The 16,646-nt window shown below is 37.5% G+C and overlaps 2 protein-coding genes across 7 annotated transcripts in view; one reads left to right on the top strand and one right to left on the bottom strand.

Annotated features, from left to right (window-relative positions):
* The window catches only part of LOC121857155, a 60,204-nt gene extending 54,171 nt beyond the window's left edge, over positions 1 to 6,033 (top strand). For all 6 annotated transcript variants that reach the window (XM_042353046.1, XM_042353044.1, XM_042353045.1 and 3 more), the window contains 3 exons: positions 1,204 to 1,322; positions 4,759 to 4,894; positions 5,701 to 6,033. In XM_042353046.1, the coding sequence (XP_042208980.1) occupies positions 1,204 to 1,322; positions 4,759 to 4,894; positions 5,701 to 5,775 (330 nt within the window). In that variant the 3' untranslated portion in view covers positions 5,776 to 6,033. The remainder of the gene's footprint in view (positions 1 to 1,203; positions 1,323 to 4,758; positions 4,895 to 5,700) is intronic.
* Positions 6,034 to 6,812: 779 nt separating this feature from the next.
* Positions 6,813 to 16,646, bottom strand: part of LOC121857257 (myoneurin-like) — a 35,872-nt gene continuing 26,038 nt past the window's right edge. The window contains exon 8 of the mRNA XM_042353247.1: positions 6,813 to 7,568. The gene's annotated coding sequence lies outside the window, so the exon portion shown is untranslated. The remainder of the gene's footprint in view (positions 7,569 to 16,646) is intronic.

Raw genomic sequence — 16,646 nt, 5'->3', positions numbered from 1 at the left:
CTCTTCACTTCAAATTATTTACAACCTCCTCCATGGTCACTGATGTCACTATGAACTGTCTTAACTGAAGGCACAATACTGATCAGCCTTTGAATGGTCAATCACAGCCATGAACACAACTCATTAAAAAAAAATCCAGATAAACCTTGTCATATGGCAATGACTTTGCCATTGTTTGCCTCCTGGCCTAGGCTGGGGCTATTCCTCCAGTCGGTAGAGTGTGTTTTTCAATATACAATCGGGAATAACGTTAAAAATCCTACATCGATTTACACATTGGGTATAAACGGGACTGGCCAGTATGGGCCAATAGGCCCGCTGCAGTTTCCTCCATTCTTATGTTCTCTTTTGTAATCACTGTCCAGTTTCCGCCACTCAACAACAAAGGCCTGAGTGCCAACACACTTTGTTACAGGGACACAACACGACCCGCACGACCTAACTCAAACAGGGATACTGACTTATGTAAATGATTTGGGATATATACAGCCATACAAACTGTAGTTTATTGCCTATTGTGCTATATTTTTAGTATCAATTGTTTCTGTTTGCCTTATGTTTGGTACAAAACAAAGAAATATGAAAATATTTAATTCAAAAGTGAGTTTCGTCTTTGACATCGACCTTTTATGATAAATATTTAAAAATTTTCTAACATCCTCTCTGAAGTGGCAATGCCTGGAAATCATTTGAATTTTGATAGTCCAGTTATTTAACATTATTTTAGATAATAACAGATCTGCTCACCAATTGTGAACACATTTAGTTTGAATAAATGCACAGACACCCAAACATTTTCTATGAACCAATCAGCTAATTGTAGCTATAGACGAGGGGCGTGGCTTACGGGCCAGGTTAATGTGGGCATATTAACTCCCTTTGTGTTAGTAGATCAGTGGGTGTGAAGGTTGTATCATCTTACTGTGTTTTGAGTTTCTTTTCCCCATATGTATCTTGGATGTTTAGAATCAACTGCAGACAGTACTCTCTCTTCCTTCTATATGTTGTCGTTCACTGCTTTTAATGTATCCTTCCCCCAAAATCACTTAATGCCATGCTCTCAACTCCTTCATGACCACTGCTGCCTTCTGAATCATCCCTCACCCCAAACCTTAAGTGTATCATACAGTAATGTTTTCATCAGGTTAACCCAGTGTAAACTTTGTATTCTCTCTGAAGGGATGTTATTTTTTTTTCCTCCAGACGGGGAAAGCTGATATGGAAGTGATGTTCCTAAGCGACTATCCAGGAGATGATTTCTACAATCTCATCTACTTCACTGTTCAGGCCTATCATGATACTTTCAATCAACTCTGTAAAACGTAAGAAATAGTTTACTTATTCTATAGGCAGTGTTTGTGTCACTAAAACTTCAATGTGTTTATGCAGTTCTTTGTAAAGCTGAGAAAAACCTTTATGGAATGACAGTTATGGTGGAGAAAGATTTGTATTTGATGTGGATGTTGAGTTAGGAGAATAAGCCACCATCATCATCATCATCATCGTCATCGTCACCGTCACCGCCACCGCCACCGCCATGATCACCACCACCACCATCGTCATCACCATCATCACCACCATTTGTTGGCCATTTATGCATGGGTTGGTTAGCTGTGATTACCTAATGGCATGGTGTTCCAATTGGTATTAGGGAAATTTGAAGCAAATTTTAAAGTTAAATGAGGCGCTCCTCGTTAGAAGAGGATGAAGAACCAAATTAAAAAAGCTGAGAATAACGCATTTAAAGTTTTTAAGTTCAAACAACCATAACATCGTTGTTTTTTAAACTAGAGTGTTATTTTTTTTTCATCGTGCAGCTCAATCCCTCTCCTAGTGAACTGTGACAACTGGAAGTTATTACTGTGATTAGTTATTATTTTATCGCGAGTTGAAGGAGAATAACTACCCGTGATGTATGGTTGTTTGAGCTTCAAACCAACAATAAAAACATTTTTCTGCTAAATTTTCTTATTTTGTGAGCTAATACTGTAAAACAACTTAATGATCACCAAAAACAACACTCGTCTTACACCCCCCCCCCCACAAAATGAAATAATAATAAAAAAACTAATTTGCCTATCAGTATTTATCTTTCCATCCCTATTATTAGCCAAAGATTTATAATATTGTTAGGTATAATAGTGGGTAATAATGAGGAAACACCACTACACTCATACCCCCCCCTCCCCCCCCACGTAATTAACATGCGAATGTAAAGGCGGAGAAAGTTTGCATAATCTTTGATAAAACAGTATTATGATAATAGTATTACAATCTTTCTTTGTTTAGTTCTTTCGTTTTATTATCCCTGAAGGTCGTAGTAAATTGAAGTTACGTAAATCCTGAGGAGTGCGTATTAACTTTAATGGCCTCGTCATAATCAATCAGGTACTGATCAAAGTCTTTCTCTGCCCTCTAAAAATCGCCACACAGATTCTTCATCAACTAAATCATTGATTATTATTGATGCCGGCAACAGTTCAGGTTCATCATAAGACTGAGTTATAGGCTCACTTTCACTGTCATTCGTTGGGTCAGGCTCACCATCAAAGTCAATGCATGTCTCATCACTGTCCACTTCTACCTCCTCACAGTCTGTATGTTCTTGTGATACATTAGTGTCACTGTTTGTGTTACCATTAGACTCACTTTCATCGTCATTATTGCCGTCGGCGCACGTCACGTAACTCTGTACCGGATCACAGTCTGCAAAAAGGTCTTGTGATGCATAGCAGTCACTTTTTGTATTATGAGTATACCAAAATCACTATCACTACCACCAAGCATTCCTGGGGTGTCCACATGAGCACTGTCGTCACTAAACACACGCTCAGGAATAATAGGCTCCTGAACCCACACCAGATATGGCACAGCACTTCTCACACCCGTGGAACACAAATAACGACAATGTTACGCAGAAAAGTTATAAAAAATAGCAGTAGAGCATACACTTAACCTCCTGATGCTGTACAACTCGCCAAAACTAAGGAGGCAGCATCTGGGCGCTTGGATTGACCGAGGAGCTGTGACAAATCAAGGGGAAATCCATTGTGATTGGCTGCCTAAGGAGGTATGGTCCGTGGAAGGCGCACTGTCATTGGCTCGCGCTCCTCTCGCACTGAACAGGATGTTGCCACCTTCTTTGACTGAGTGCACAGCCAGATACGTAGCTCCAGGCCTGAGGCGAAATCACACCTTATTTTTGAAGGACTTTCTACCATGTTTTTATTCTAGCTAGAGGGTTACATCCAATGCCAACATGTAGAGGAAGGGTGAAAATAGTGATATCCATTAAAAAACACATTTTGGTCAGGGTGTCGCTGTACCCCCTTCTAATGCTGAGCGCCTCAAATGTCCTTCCTATCACCACACTTTTACAGAGTGGGAACTGGTCATTATATGTAGGACTTCCAAGCTGACAAGGTTCTGGGTCACTACTGCCTGAGGAAATAAAGGTGGCTTGCCTTCCTGAGTTAGATGAAGAGAGAAATAAGGTAAATAGAGGACGATAAAGCATTAGAGAGAGATTGATAAAGTTACAGGGAGGTACAGTACTACCGCCTGGGAAGATATTGGAAGTGTAATGTGTTGTCTATGGTAGACCCTGCTGCCATATGGCATCACAAAAATTATGACCAAGTGACATTGGTCCAAGTCCCAGGTTGCTGATCTGTCTTTCTGCCTCATTTACACACAATTGTAGGGTCTCAATTGTTTCTCTTACATGACAACACAACATACATATAGCATTTCTCACTATTTTTTTTCATTCTTGTATTTCTTTGTATTTATTATTATTATTATCACAGTTGTTATTATTATTATTACCATTAATATTTTATTTTACTTTTTATTTTAAATTTTATTTACTATGAATTATTATTATTATTATTATTATTATTATTATTATTATTATTATTTATTATTTATTATTTATTATTATTATTTATTATTATTATTATTATTATTATTATTATTATTATTATTATTATTATTATTATTATTACTATTATTATTATTATTATTATTATTATTATTATTATTATTATTATTATTATTATGCCCCGATGTGGGTCAGTGACCTGTGCCCGGGTGGGCTAATTCCCGTAAAAAAAAAAAAAAAAAATCCTGCTGAGATAATATTAACTTCAGGAAAGTACTAGTGTATATTAGTGAACATGTGAATTGTGTAGTTGAACAGTGTATTGAGGTGGTGTGAACACATTAGGGTGTGTAGATGGACAGATACAATACAAAGATATGAAGGCTATTGTAGTGTAATAAATGACTAAAGGGGTGTGTATATATAAGTGAGGTGAGTTTGGAAAGATACATGGAAATCTTAATGGTAAGTTGCTGGAATTTTTGTGTGACATAATTGTGATGGGAGTGTGAGAACTATGGTAGTGCACATGATCGATCGCTCTGTGCACATGATCGATCGCACTGCTGTGTAAGAAAAGAAATAGGTTTTGGTTCTGTTTTTCATTATAGCCAAACTAGTATGAAGAAATTTTTAATCATAGTTTACAGTAGATGATCTTTAACTTATGCCGGTGTGGAGTAGATCATTGGGTGAAGTGTTTAGGGAAGATGGTGCTTCTGGCCACCCCTCAAATCTTGGAGAGGTGAAGGTAGTAGAAATCAGGAGACAAGGTTTTGCTATTCATTAACAGATACACATATTGTTTTTCTGCATTAAGAAGAATTTATGAATAAGTCTTCTGCTAAAGTCAAATTTCCTCTCCGTCTTTATAGGTTTGCCGGAGCATGGCCTGCCCTAGGGACATCTGAACGAGCCTCAAAAGGTCGTATACCAGCAATAGCCCATCTTGTGTCTAGAGGGAATTGTATGTCATTAAGGGCTGACATGAGTTCTTTGGAAATTTTTGAGGTAAGTTAATTAGTAGTGGAGTCCGGTAATCTCTTGCTATTCAATGGGTTGTATTTTTTTTATTCTTGTCTGGTTGTGAGAGACTGAGTCTAATGATAGATGGGGAGTGGTCCCAGAGAGATATACAGTACCTAAAGTCATATTTGTTCAAGGTTTTGGGTTATGTAAGAAAATTCCCAAGTTAGGACTTTTGTAATTTGTGGCTACTTGATTTACAGTATTTTTTGAAGATACTGTACGTAATGATTCTAAACTTTCTTCATAACAATGGAAGATGTTGAGGTGCAGACATCTTGGAGCATCCCATGCTGAACAAGAACAGTAAACAGTGTTATCTAGACCCTTAATGTATGGAGCTTCATTTCTGAAGAGCTTGCAGTTTTGGTGTATGTTGAATTTCACCTTTAAAATGACCCTCTTTTGCTGTTTCTCGACATACAGTACTTGGTAAAGCATTGGCAGGTCTTTTTGCACTTGTTATTAAGGGATGATTTTTAATGAATAATTGTACACATACACACACAAAATGTTTGCATCTGGAAGGTTGGTTTTTGATTTACACGCATTGTTTGAGTCGTGAAAAAATTAAATACCCTGTGATAATGAAATGCTTTGGTCTCAAAATTTAATTTGCAATAAATTGAAAACTTTTATGCATAATTCTTACATTGGTGGATACAGTAATTGATATTCTGCAATTTGGAAATACTGTAAGACTCTTTGTGATCGAACTATGAGTATAGAAAAAGAAATATTTGATTGTGATATTAATTAATAATGCATAAATCAACTTTTTATGTTTTCAGATTGTGTACAGATCACATGACCCTTGGCAAGTTGCTGCAGCCATAAGAAAGTCCATAGAAAAGTATGATGGATGACTTACGATGCTGTAGTAGTATGTACTGTACTGAGTGATGTTGTAGTGTTCAAGTATTATTTGGTATATAAGGTAGTTGCACATATTTTTATAACTATTTATTTATGTGTGTTTTGGTGTGATTGGCATTAATGCTCTCTCTAGTTTCATTGTAAACTTTACATTTCTGACCTAAAATATCCAGTATTAGTTTCATGTGAATGAAAATATTTAAATATGTGGGTAATTTTATCCATAATGAATAAAAAATTTTATGACCTATTGACTTTCGTGAAGGACCTGTGAGATGTAGTTTTGTTAAGTGTCTTACAAACAATTCCTGTCTTTTCCTGTAATACTTCACATTAAGGGACTTTATCCTAATGTATAATACTGTACGGGGGGAATAAGATTTGGGGTTAACTGTTTATAGTCACAGGGAAAAAGTAATATTTTTGGTTGGGAAAAAGGCCACATTTTATTTAAATACCATCAACAATTAATGTAATGAAACTAAAAGCCTTTTAAGGAGGTTGTTAATTGACTACACGTGACTAACAGAGGTGGACAACAATACAGCATGACATTATAGGTACAGTGGTCCCTCGGTTAACGAACGCCTCGGTTAACAAAATTTCGATTAACAAATTACCTCCCATAAGAATATTCAATTTGGTTAACGAAAAAAATTTGGTTAATGAAATTCCTTACGAATTCCTTTCAACATGTTTTCGCTTGCTCACCAGCTGGAATATTAGTCCACCATTACAGTAATCAGTTCTAGGGCTTAAATTCGTTCCCATTTGAGTAAATTGTAAGGGCGCGCGTTTTTCAACACCTACACCACCCTTATCTTACTTACTTCTCTTGTCTTAGTTCTTACTCTTACTCAGTTCCTTCACATGTTCCTTTTACTTACTTCACTGGTTACTGCATAACCTTAGTTCCTCTTTGGTAGCATGAACGAGGGTCTAGGTACATGGGTATGGTAATTCTGGTATCAAGTCACTTGGACGGAAATAAAGGTAACTACTGTGGGAGAAATGAATACTCCTAAAATACTCTAAGAACAAGTTTATTAATATGAAATCAAGGGAAAAAGAGATATTATTAACATACAACTACCAGGCTCAACTCCTGGGCTTATTTCAGACTCACTATTTTCTTATTTCTACTCAACAGCAATTACTTAGATCCTACACTCTTACTGCACACAACCTTACTGGTGTTACATTATATTACCTAGCAGGACCAGTTCCTTGGCCCTACTCACAATACATAGTACATGGCACTCCTTGTAGATTACTTTACTGCCACTCCAAGTAGGTACTTCTACTTCACCCACATCTTCTAGTGGTACATCTCATTACAGTTACAAGACTTTACTCCTAGTCCCAAGTGGACAACTTTACTCCTCACACATTACAAGGTATTTTACACAACTTACTGACTGTCGGTAGTGCATATGAGATGCACTCACAACATACACGTTAATACTGAAACCAGCAAATACATGGGTCCACTACCCAACATGGGATAATTATTCCCTGCTAATTATCCCCCAAACATACATATTACAACACACTCTGTGGACATATAACTTCCAGGGAGCGTCCCAGGGTAGAACACTGGGGCTCACGACCGTTGCTGTGGTCGGTGGTAGCCAGACACATGGCGAGTCTGGGGTCTGGCTCCACGAGGCAGTGGAGCAGATTAATCATGCCGAATCGGTGCCATCGTTTCATGTATTGATCCCTGCTGGGTATCTACTGCATCCGGGGCAGTCGTTGAGTGATCCAAGAGCCACAATTGGATCTGGAGACAAACGGGAGAGCAGACGTCAGGGGATGGAAGCATGACAACACAACCACAACAGATCTCTTGTCTGGAAACGACAAACGACATTTACGTTATATTACTTCTTACACTGGGTGAATGACAATTCAACTGATAAACCATGAACACTGATAAACACTGATAATCACTACAATTGACTGAATCAAACTGAATGGCTAGGGAACACAGAACATACCTGGAGACAAATGGGAGAGCAGACGTCAGGGGACGCTCTATTTCTCTTACCCGTGGTATATATACCCGAGTTGCCAGCGATCGCTACTCACGCAATGACAGAGATTACAAACAACTCAACTGTTACTCATTCAAGGATGACCCTCAGTTGACAAAGGTCTGGCAAATTACTTGAGTTGATTTACACAGACTAATCCAAGATTGAGCTTCCCAGGAGAAGTGGAATAAACAACGTATCGACAACTGTGTTCGAAGGCGGGACTTACTGGGAGGGATCACGAGGGTAAACACGCTCCTTCTAGGGGATAGCTAACCAGCTATCCTCTCATGTTTTGCGGTCGTGGAGTTTAATAAGAATCATTAGTGTTAAAACAGACTAGCAGTCAACTTGACCATGACAAAATATCAAGAAGGTTGTACTATTCAATAATTTTCCAAGTTTTATATTAAAGTTTTTAGTCATTTTAACAATTATTTAACATAATTGCAGTACTGGGAACTAGTTTTGGTGCGCCCATCAGCCACTTCACTCACCCACCAAGGCCTCAGTTTGTATTTCTGTTCAGTGGAGGAAACATCTTGCTTGTGGGTCTCTTGAACACAGAGTATTTTTACGTTTTTACAGTACAATTATTGGTCATTCTGAAATTTATTTAACATATTGACAATGTGCAGTACAGTATTGATTTAAAGAAAATAATCTTGAATTACACCGAGTGAACTTAAAATTTTATGGGTGAAATGGCAGCATGAAGCATGGGGTGATTTCTCTTCCACCCCCACTTCCTTCTCTTCTCCCTTCTCCTCCACCCCCACTACTAATTCCCATCATCATCAACCAGGAGCCTTCTACATACACATCTCAAAGTAAGTGTACTTTACTGCATTTATTTTTATTTTGTATGTAATTTTTGGTGAGCTGGAACCAATTACCCAAAATCCCATTGAAACAATGGTTTCGGTTAACGAACGACTTCTGGAACTAATTGTGTTCGTTAACCGAGGGAGCACTGTATATATAAAATAAATCACATCTCATTAAACACCTTCAGCAACATAAAGTAATGAAACTAAGTTTGTCGTCATGCTGCCACTGGAACGTTGAACACATTTCCATCACAGCTTCATTTTGTGAGTGTTTTGTTTGTTATAAATTAACATATTGTAGCACAGTTTTTAATCATGTATATTACTGTTGATCATTTCCATGGCAGTGGGTGTAAATAATGACCTAACACTACACTAGGTACAACATACTGTACACGGTTACTTTGTGTCGTCAATCCTGGCCAATGACATCATAATTCTCACGCACGGAGGAATTATCAAAGGTACTGGCTCACTGCACCTTAGTGGTGAGGTGAGGGAGAGGCCCAGAGGGGAGTATATCCTTGAGTGACAGTCAAAGTCAACCTGAGGTGTCTGTGAGGATAGTAACTGATCATTGTGGGAATGTTAAGGAACAAAACTGTATAACACTGCCATATTTCTGTTCCTGGTTATACAGTTAATCAATATCACACCTCACTCAATAACCAGCCCTAGAAGAAATGCCAACTTAAGTAGAAAACAGCCAAAAACTGCTAACCCGCCTCAACCAAAATTTGTTCACCAACCAGACACAAAATTAGCCAATTTGGCATAAAACCTGTCAACCCGACAACTCCGGGGACAGTGACATAAACTACACAAGACAAAGTTACAATACATATTCAGATGACCTCAAGGGTTAACAAACACTACCTGACCTCACACCTGACTCCTGGTGAAGAAATTTTACCGGATCACACAACCTGTCCTCCCAATGACCTCACCTGACTTACCTCAAGTCTATTTCAGCTTTTTTTTTATGCATAGCAAATCAGTTCTGTGCATTCCATCATTGAGATTGATTGAGATAGTAACCTTCAAAAAGAGGAGTCGACCATTTATCTTGCAGTTAAAGAAAGCTTCTCTCTTGACTTTGAAGAACTGTGTGGATAAGCCAGATAATTAAGTAAAATAAAAGTCTTGCACAATAACCCATAAATAAAAGAATTTACATACAGTATAATATAAACATCAACATCCATCTGGGTTACTTGATGGTAAACTTGTCCATGATTTTGCTGATATTTAATTTCTTTGTGTAGTGAACCTGCATCAGAGCCAACACCTGTGATCACCTGCCCTAACTTCCACCTCCCCCTCTGTTGTCAGTGGTGGCAACACTTTTCATGTGAGGTCATTACTCCTGTCACCTTTCATCCCACAGGCTGTTAGTTTGACAGTCCCTTTGAACTTTATGACAGTTTGGTACCAACTGACTAGAGATAAATTACCTGCACCGGACATAGACCACTAATCCTGGTACGTATACAATTAGCCAGGAGTGTGTAAGAGTTGGTAGGGGGCAAGTTTGTCTTGGCACAAACTGACCCTTGACCTGATGTGAGGTGAGGCTTGGGAGAAAAGGAGGGTATGACTCCCCCCCCCTCCCCGGATTTGCCACTGAATACAGTATAGCATATTGCTGGAAGTGATGAATGCACTGCAGCATTTCCATTCATTTTACCCTGTTTAAGTCTACCATAATCCAGTTGTTGTCTCGGGGACCACTGGGTATAGTCAGGTCATAAGCTTCATACTGCAGTTTATTTTCCCTCCTGTCAGCAGGATTGTTAAGACCTTGCAGTATTACTCTTAAGGATATGCCTTAAAGGATACCCAAGTGTTTTCACTTTTATATCTTTGTCATCATGTCAAAATGACACAGTCTTAGCACTGGGGCTTATGATCATAGTTGTGCTAAACATCCAGTGCTTAAGCCTTATTTCAGTTGTTTTTGAGTTATATAATTAATGAGAACCTGTTCTGACTTGTCAGATTTACTTATTTTCCAGATTTTTCTTAAAAATAGGCCCATAGCCCATGTTTGGTCGTAACTTTAGTTCTCGGCTCCAAGGGAATAATTCTGGAACTGTGACATGGTTATACATCTGTCACTCATGCAGACTGGCTGCTGCATTGATTTGAACCTGTCAGAACAGCTGTTACATTTTCAACTCCTTAACCTCTAAACAAGGAAATCTTAAATTATACAAAAATCTGATCAAAATGTGAGTTTTATGTCAAATGTGTGAAAGTTGTCAGGTTTACAATAGTCAACTGGAAACTGATTAAGAAATGACGAATTGACTCTGAAATTAAGTTGATGGCATATGTGGCATTATGTATACTCTATATACTGGTTTGGGAGTCATGACTGACCTTGTAGACCCCGTGTCACTGGAGGGTAGCCTTTGCTTTCTGTCCAGTCTGTTAAGTGAGGTAACTACAGTAGTTGCAGTGGGAAGGGCTGGACAATCATAACATCAGTACTGTGCCCAGTTAAGGGATAACCTACTGTGCTACAACTCCCAAAAGACTTTTATATTAATGAGAGCTGTCTGATAAGGGACTGAGCTAAGCTGAACTAACCTAACAAATAGGAAACTGAATTATTATTATTTTGTCTATTTTTTTTACTTAACTATTGTCACCTACATTGGGTGTTCACTGTGGCAGATACAGGTATGAGGTTACACTAATGCTTAAAAAAGTTAATGATACTAAAGATGTAGATATTCTGAGTCGTAACCCTTTTTGTGTTTCCTTGATTGATTGTAAATATTGACGAGCTTGTATCATTTATTTGAAAGATCTTCAATATAAAAGCTTTCAACAGACACCGGGCAAGGTGGGAGTTTAGGACAAGTTCAACTGGTTGAAGAGTGACAACTAATAAAGATGTAACCTGTGTGATGGATAAGAACATGCATTTTAGATTAGGCAAGATGTTATGAATGTTGTTAGTAAATTGCCTATACGTACTTTCTTATAAGAGGAACTTCATATTAAGTGTAATATTTTTTCTTTAGTTTACAAACTTTATCTCCTTGTACAGGATATATTTGTCATTTAAGCTTATTTCCCATTTCTAGTTAGTCAAATGAGCTCAATTTTGGGAGAGATTTCAGGTGAAAGTATCCTGGCATTTTTTTTTACAAACTTTCTTTATGGGATTTGGTTCAGTTCTAATTTGAAACCTCTTGCAAGAAGCAAAATAATTTACTCTTTTTTTTTCCAGTTTTTAGAATGAATTGTGAAATGCTGGACTTAATACCAAATACTTTAAAGCATCTCATTATCTTAAACCTGGTTAATAATTACAAGCTTCTGGGGCTTGTCTCTTACAGTAATTAAACTGTCTAAGATCATTTAATTTAACTGCACTGACTAAATACAGTGCACAGGAGAAGTTTTGCCACTTCTTCAACATTTATGAGAAAATATCAGTTATAACCGTCCAGGGATCAAGGACTCTCAGTTAGGTGTATTAACACTCATGGGGCTTTCATTTGCAAATTTGCATATGAGGTCAAAATTAAAATAGAATAAGAATAATTTTGTTTTTGTATGAACGTTCGACATGCAAGACACAATTGACATTGTGAGCGCGGTCTGGCAACTATGTAGACTGCACTCAAGGTCACCACACCAGTCTCCCTTTAGTGACCCAGGATATAACGTTGACCCACACATTTCTTGTGCATCACAGTGATTTAATTTATTCATAACAGTGTTGTGAGAGTTTTGAACCTTGCCTTGTGTTGCTGGTGAGGGTGGAGGGTGGGAAAATGTAAAAAGTACAAGGAGATTGTACCACTTGGTGGTAGTGTAGTGCCTACTGATGCCTCTCCCTAGTGAAATATGAATTTTTTCACAACTATATATATTCTTTCCTAAATATGTACGCTTTATAATGGAATAAAGTTCATGTTGCAATCACATGAAATAATGAAGGTCTAAAGTGATGTATAAACATATTCATTAAGCGTAAACCAAAACTCTGTGTTCTACTCGCGCTTACGTACAGAAATAATTATTTTATCGTATAAAACTGTTTGTAGACAATTTATTTACAATGCTAATGCAACAAATCCCACCTTTTATCTCAAATAGTAAACTTACGATTCATTATGTATAATTATCTCTCGTGCGGTGCGATAACAGGCCAGACCTGTGGGTCTACCCATACCCAAGAGTGTTAAGATATCTTGGGGAAGTTTTAATATTTCCTGACTGTGGTTATAGGAAACATAAGTCCTTTTGGGGGTTATACATGCTTGGAAGGCCATAAATGAAGGAGTATGAAATCCCATTTTATGGCCAAGGAATGTGAGACCTAAATTCTCCTCCTCCTCCTTTGAGTGTAGTTTCAAAGCAGCAGGGAATTGAATATGTTCTCCCTACATGATCAAAGTGGATGTTGAGTAAATGAACTGTAATGTTAAGATTGTCATCTCACTATCTACACTGATCCCAGAGACAACCACTACATATATCTACACTGATCCCAGAGACAACCACTACAGTATATACAGTATTTGCAGATTCTCATGAATACATGTGAATGGGAAGACAGGTGTGCGTTTCCTTCTTGGAAAAATATATTGTCCATTAGGGTTGTGTCCCTTGCTGTCAAGATTCTTTACCGGTATATCTGCAGTACATTTCTTCAGTAATTTTATTAAATCTCTGTTTTCACGGCTAACATTAGTCTTCTGATAACCAAAATTTTTCTCTTAGCATTGTAGTTTACAGAATTGTTACTGACTAGTTAGCAGTACTGTGCATATCTTTAAGTCTCAGGTTTGTTTTTTTTCATTTAAGATTCCTGAGGTGCTTTGAAAACAGGAGGGAGAGGTTATGATGCATTTACGTCTTTTTTTAAACATTTTGTAAACCCAAACATGTTCAGACTAAAACGTTCCAAAATTGGTGGAGGTCTTCCTGAAAGAACCAATTTTGTCTGCTTACACAAGGCTGCTAATATCACACCAGCCACATGCACAAGTTACCAGCAAATGTGTATTTTGTACAGTTCCAGTAGATAAGATAATAATACATATAAATTATTATCCAGGACACTTTTTACATCTCAAGGCCAGAACAAAAACATGTTGAAGATATTGTTCACACTCAGCTTTGTCTGTTATTTATAAGTTAGGTCAGGATCTAGCAACAAGTCAAGAAGTCATAACTCGAAGTCCTCGGCTTGCGAGTGGAATTGAAGAAACTAATAAATTTTACAGTAAGATTTCCTCCACTTTCATACCAGGGTCCCAGAGGGTATTTATATGGTAGGAGAGTGTTATAAAGTGGGAGAACTCTTGGCAGTTTGGCTGTGAGCATAGTGTGAGATTCTCCAAGCCATTTGTTTGTTGATATGATTTACCTTGGATTCTTGTCACCTTCTGCATAGCAAGAATGTTCTCTTCTTGCTCTCATTTTCCAGACAACTAAATGTTCTCTTTGTGATAAATAGATACTTAGGGGTGATCCATGGCTGTTCAATCATAGGTACACTCACTGAAAGATTATTGTGCACCTTAACAGGGCTATACAATATGACGCACTGGACCAAGAAATCTGATAACACTCATCACGCCTTCTGTCGCAGTGTTCGTTGTGGATGGTTTCAAAGCCAAGGGTGCAGAATATTTGTTTAGTGAGTGTACAATATGTAGGTATTTATATTGTGTTCAAGAGTGATCACTGTGTTAATGGTTCAGGTGTTGGTTAGCTAACACTTGCCTCCCTGCACTGAGTAAATTAAATACACTGCATAGATGAGCTTTTCCTTCATAAGATGAGGGTCATGGGCCAAAGGTATTAAGATGTCTTGGATTGTGTTGGTGAGAGATATCAGGAAAATTCCATGTCTTGTGTTTATACCTTGGAGATATCTTACTTACACATACGTAGTATACTGTACTCTGGCAGTGTTTATTTCATGCTCAGTGTGGAATATATTGGAGTCCTGTTTGATGACTGGCTAAATAAATAATATGAGTATATTGACCAGTTAGTAAGATCTATTTTAGGTTATTTTTTTGCTGAATTTTTCTTAATTCCTAAAAGTCTGCATCACAGTAGCTTTATTTTCCATGGGGTCTTGTCCCTCATGGAAATCTGAGGCTTCAGTGCTATATTGCAACTCCTGTCTTTTGAGTGACTTCCAACATGAAATTTATGGCTTCATCATTTCCTATTTAAACTTGTGAAATAACCGAAAACTTTAAGGTTATATTATTTTATTTAATCATGTTGCATACTATACAGGTAAATGGAATTCAGGAAACTAGTTTGTTTTCAGCTGATGGCAGGCAGCTGGTGGCTCAAACCACTACCTCTGTTCCAGTCATTGTTAGTACATGTTATTTATTAGTCTGTTTTCTAATAAATATCTGTACACTACTGTATATAGTATTCAAATATTTATTTGTCAGTATTGAAGGTGAAGCTTTGAAAATATGAACTATGGAACACAACTTTGTGCCAACATGGATTTTATATGGCCAACACCATTTTATCCAGAAAGGCAACAAAATGACTTCTGCAGCTACAGTAACATTTTTCACTTGTTTTTTCACTGTTTGATATCTCAAGAGCTTAGATGGACAAATGGTACCTGCATAAAATATATTAATGAAGGAGAGAAAGTTGTTACAACACAGAGCATCTCTGTGTTGAAATTCCCTTCTGAGTGCTCTCTGACTTACAACAACAGAGACATAGTTAATATAGAGATCTACAACATTAATCTTTGTTGACACATAATGTGCCATAGTTCAAACCTTCACCTGTAACATGGAAAAATAATTATTTAAATAACTGTTTACAGATACTTGTTGAAAAATAGACAATAAGAATGTGTTGGATATAAATGAGACATTTGACCGATGCGATAGTTCGACTAATAGTTATTGTACTGTATAACCATCTATTCAGGAAGTTGATATGGCTTACGTTGTTTTTGAAATGTCAGATACAATACAGTAGGTGTGTTTGTGACGCCTAGAGGTGATGTTCATTGACTCCTTTAGTTCATGGGTTCCCAACCTGTGGTACATTTGGGCTTTGCCAGTGGTATGTTGTGAGTTAAAACTTTTATTCATCACTCATGCGACAGGATTCCAAAAGAAATTTGATCGATAATATTACTTTGAATTATGTGCTAAGTACCCTGGTGTCCCCCTGGTATACAGTACACCAACTAAACGTAAACACGAGGTTAAGCGGAGCCTGGGAGCCACCGCTTTCTCCTCTTTGTGTTTTATTTATTTATTTTATTTTACAATTATCCTCATTACCAGTAAGTTATGAATTTCTGAACTTTATATTTAACTGTGTATCCGGTATACAGTATGTTCCCTGATGCTGGGTATAGTATAAGTGAGCTTTCTAACTTACTCTGTGTACATGACAGGTCCATAGCCTGGACTTTTCTAACAGTGGATATAATTATCACTCATTAACCCTCATTTACCTGTATATGACTATGGGCATAGAGATCTGTAGATGTCTTATGAAAATAGCAAGTGTTACATGAGATGAAAATGGTTGGAAGCCTTTGCTTTAGTTGATACGTACTGTATGGAAATTCAAAGGGACCTGGAGCTGCTATGAGGAGTTAGTAATATAACTTTAGCACTAAGTGGATGTGAGGCAGCTGGAGAGCTGAGGATAACAGCTTGAAAATCATCCTTCAGGAAAGACTTAAGTAACTATGGTACCTTGGATTGTGAAGAAGAAGGTTTACAACTTAATGTCTCACTATTAATGCAGCTCTAGAGCAGTTCCATAGGATTACCTCTTGGGGGTGTATGTGAGCTTAGTACTAGGAGCCTTTGGGTAACTCCTCCCTTTCTAGATGGCTTTGACCCTCAGATCACTTTGTATAATAGAGTCAGTTTTAAGGAATTTTTTTTTTCGGTATTATCTTACCAAGTTATATCCATTTCACTCTAGTATGAAGGTGAAGGATAATCTAATAAT

This window comes from Homarus americanus, unplaced genomic scaffold, assembly GCF_018991925.1.
Source record: "Homarus americanus isolate GMGI-L3 unplaced genomic scaffold, GMGI_Hamer_2.0 scaffold20465, whole genome shotgun sequence".
Lineage (NCBI taxonomy): Eukaryota > Metazoa > Arthropoda > Malacostraca > Decapoda > Nephropidae > Homarus > Homarus americanus.
This window is presented reverse-complemented; position numbering and strand designations above follow the sequence as displayed.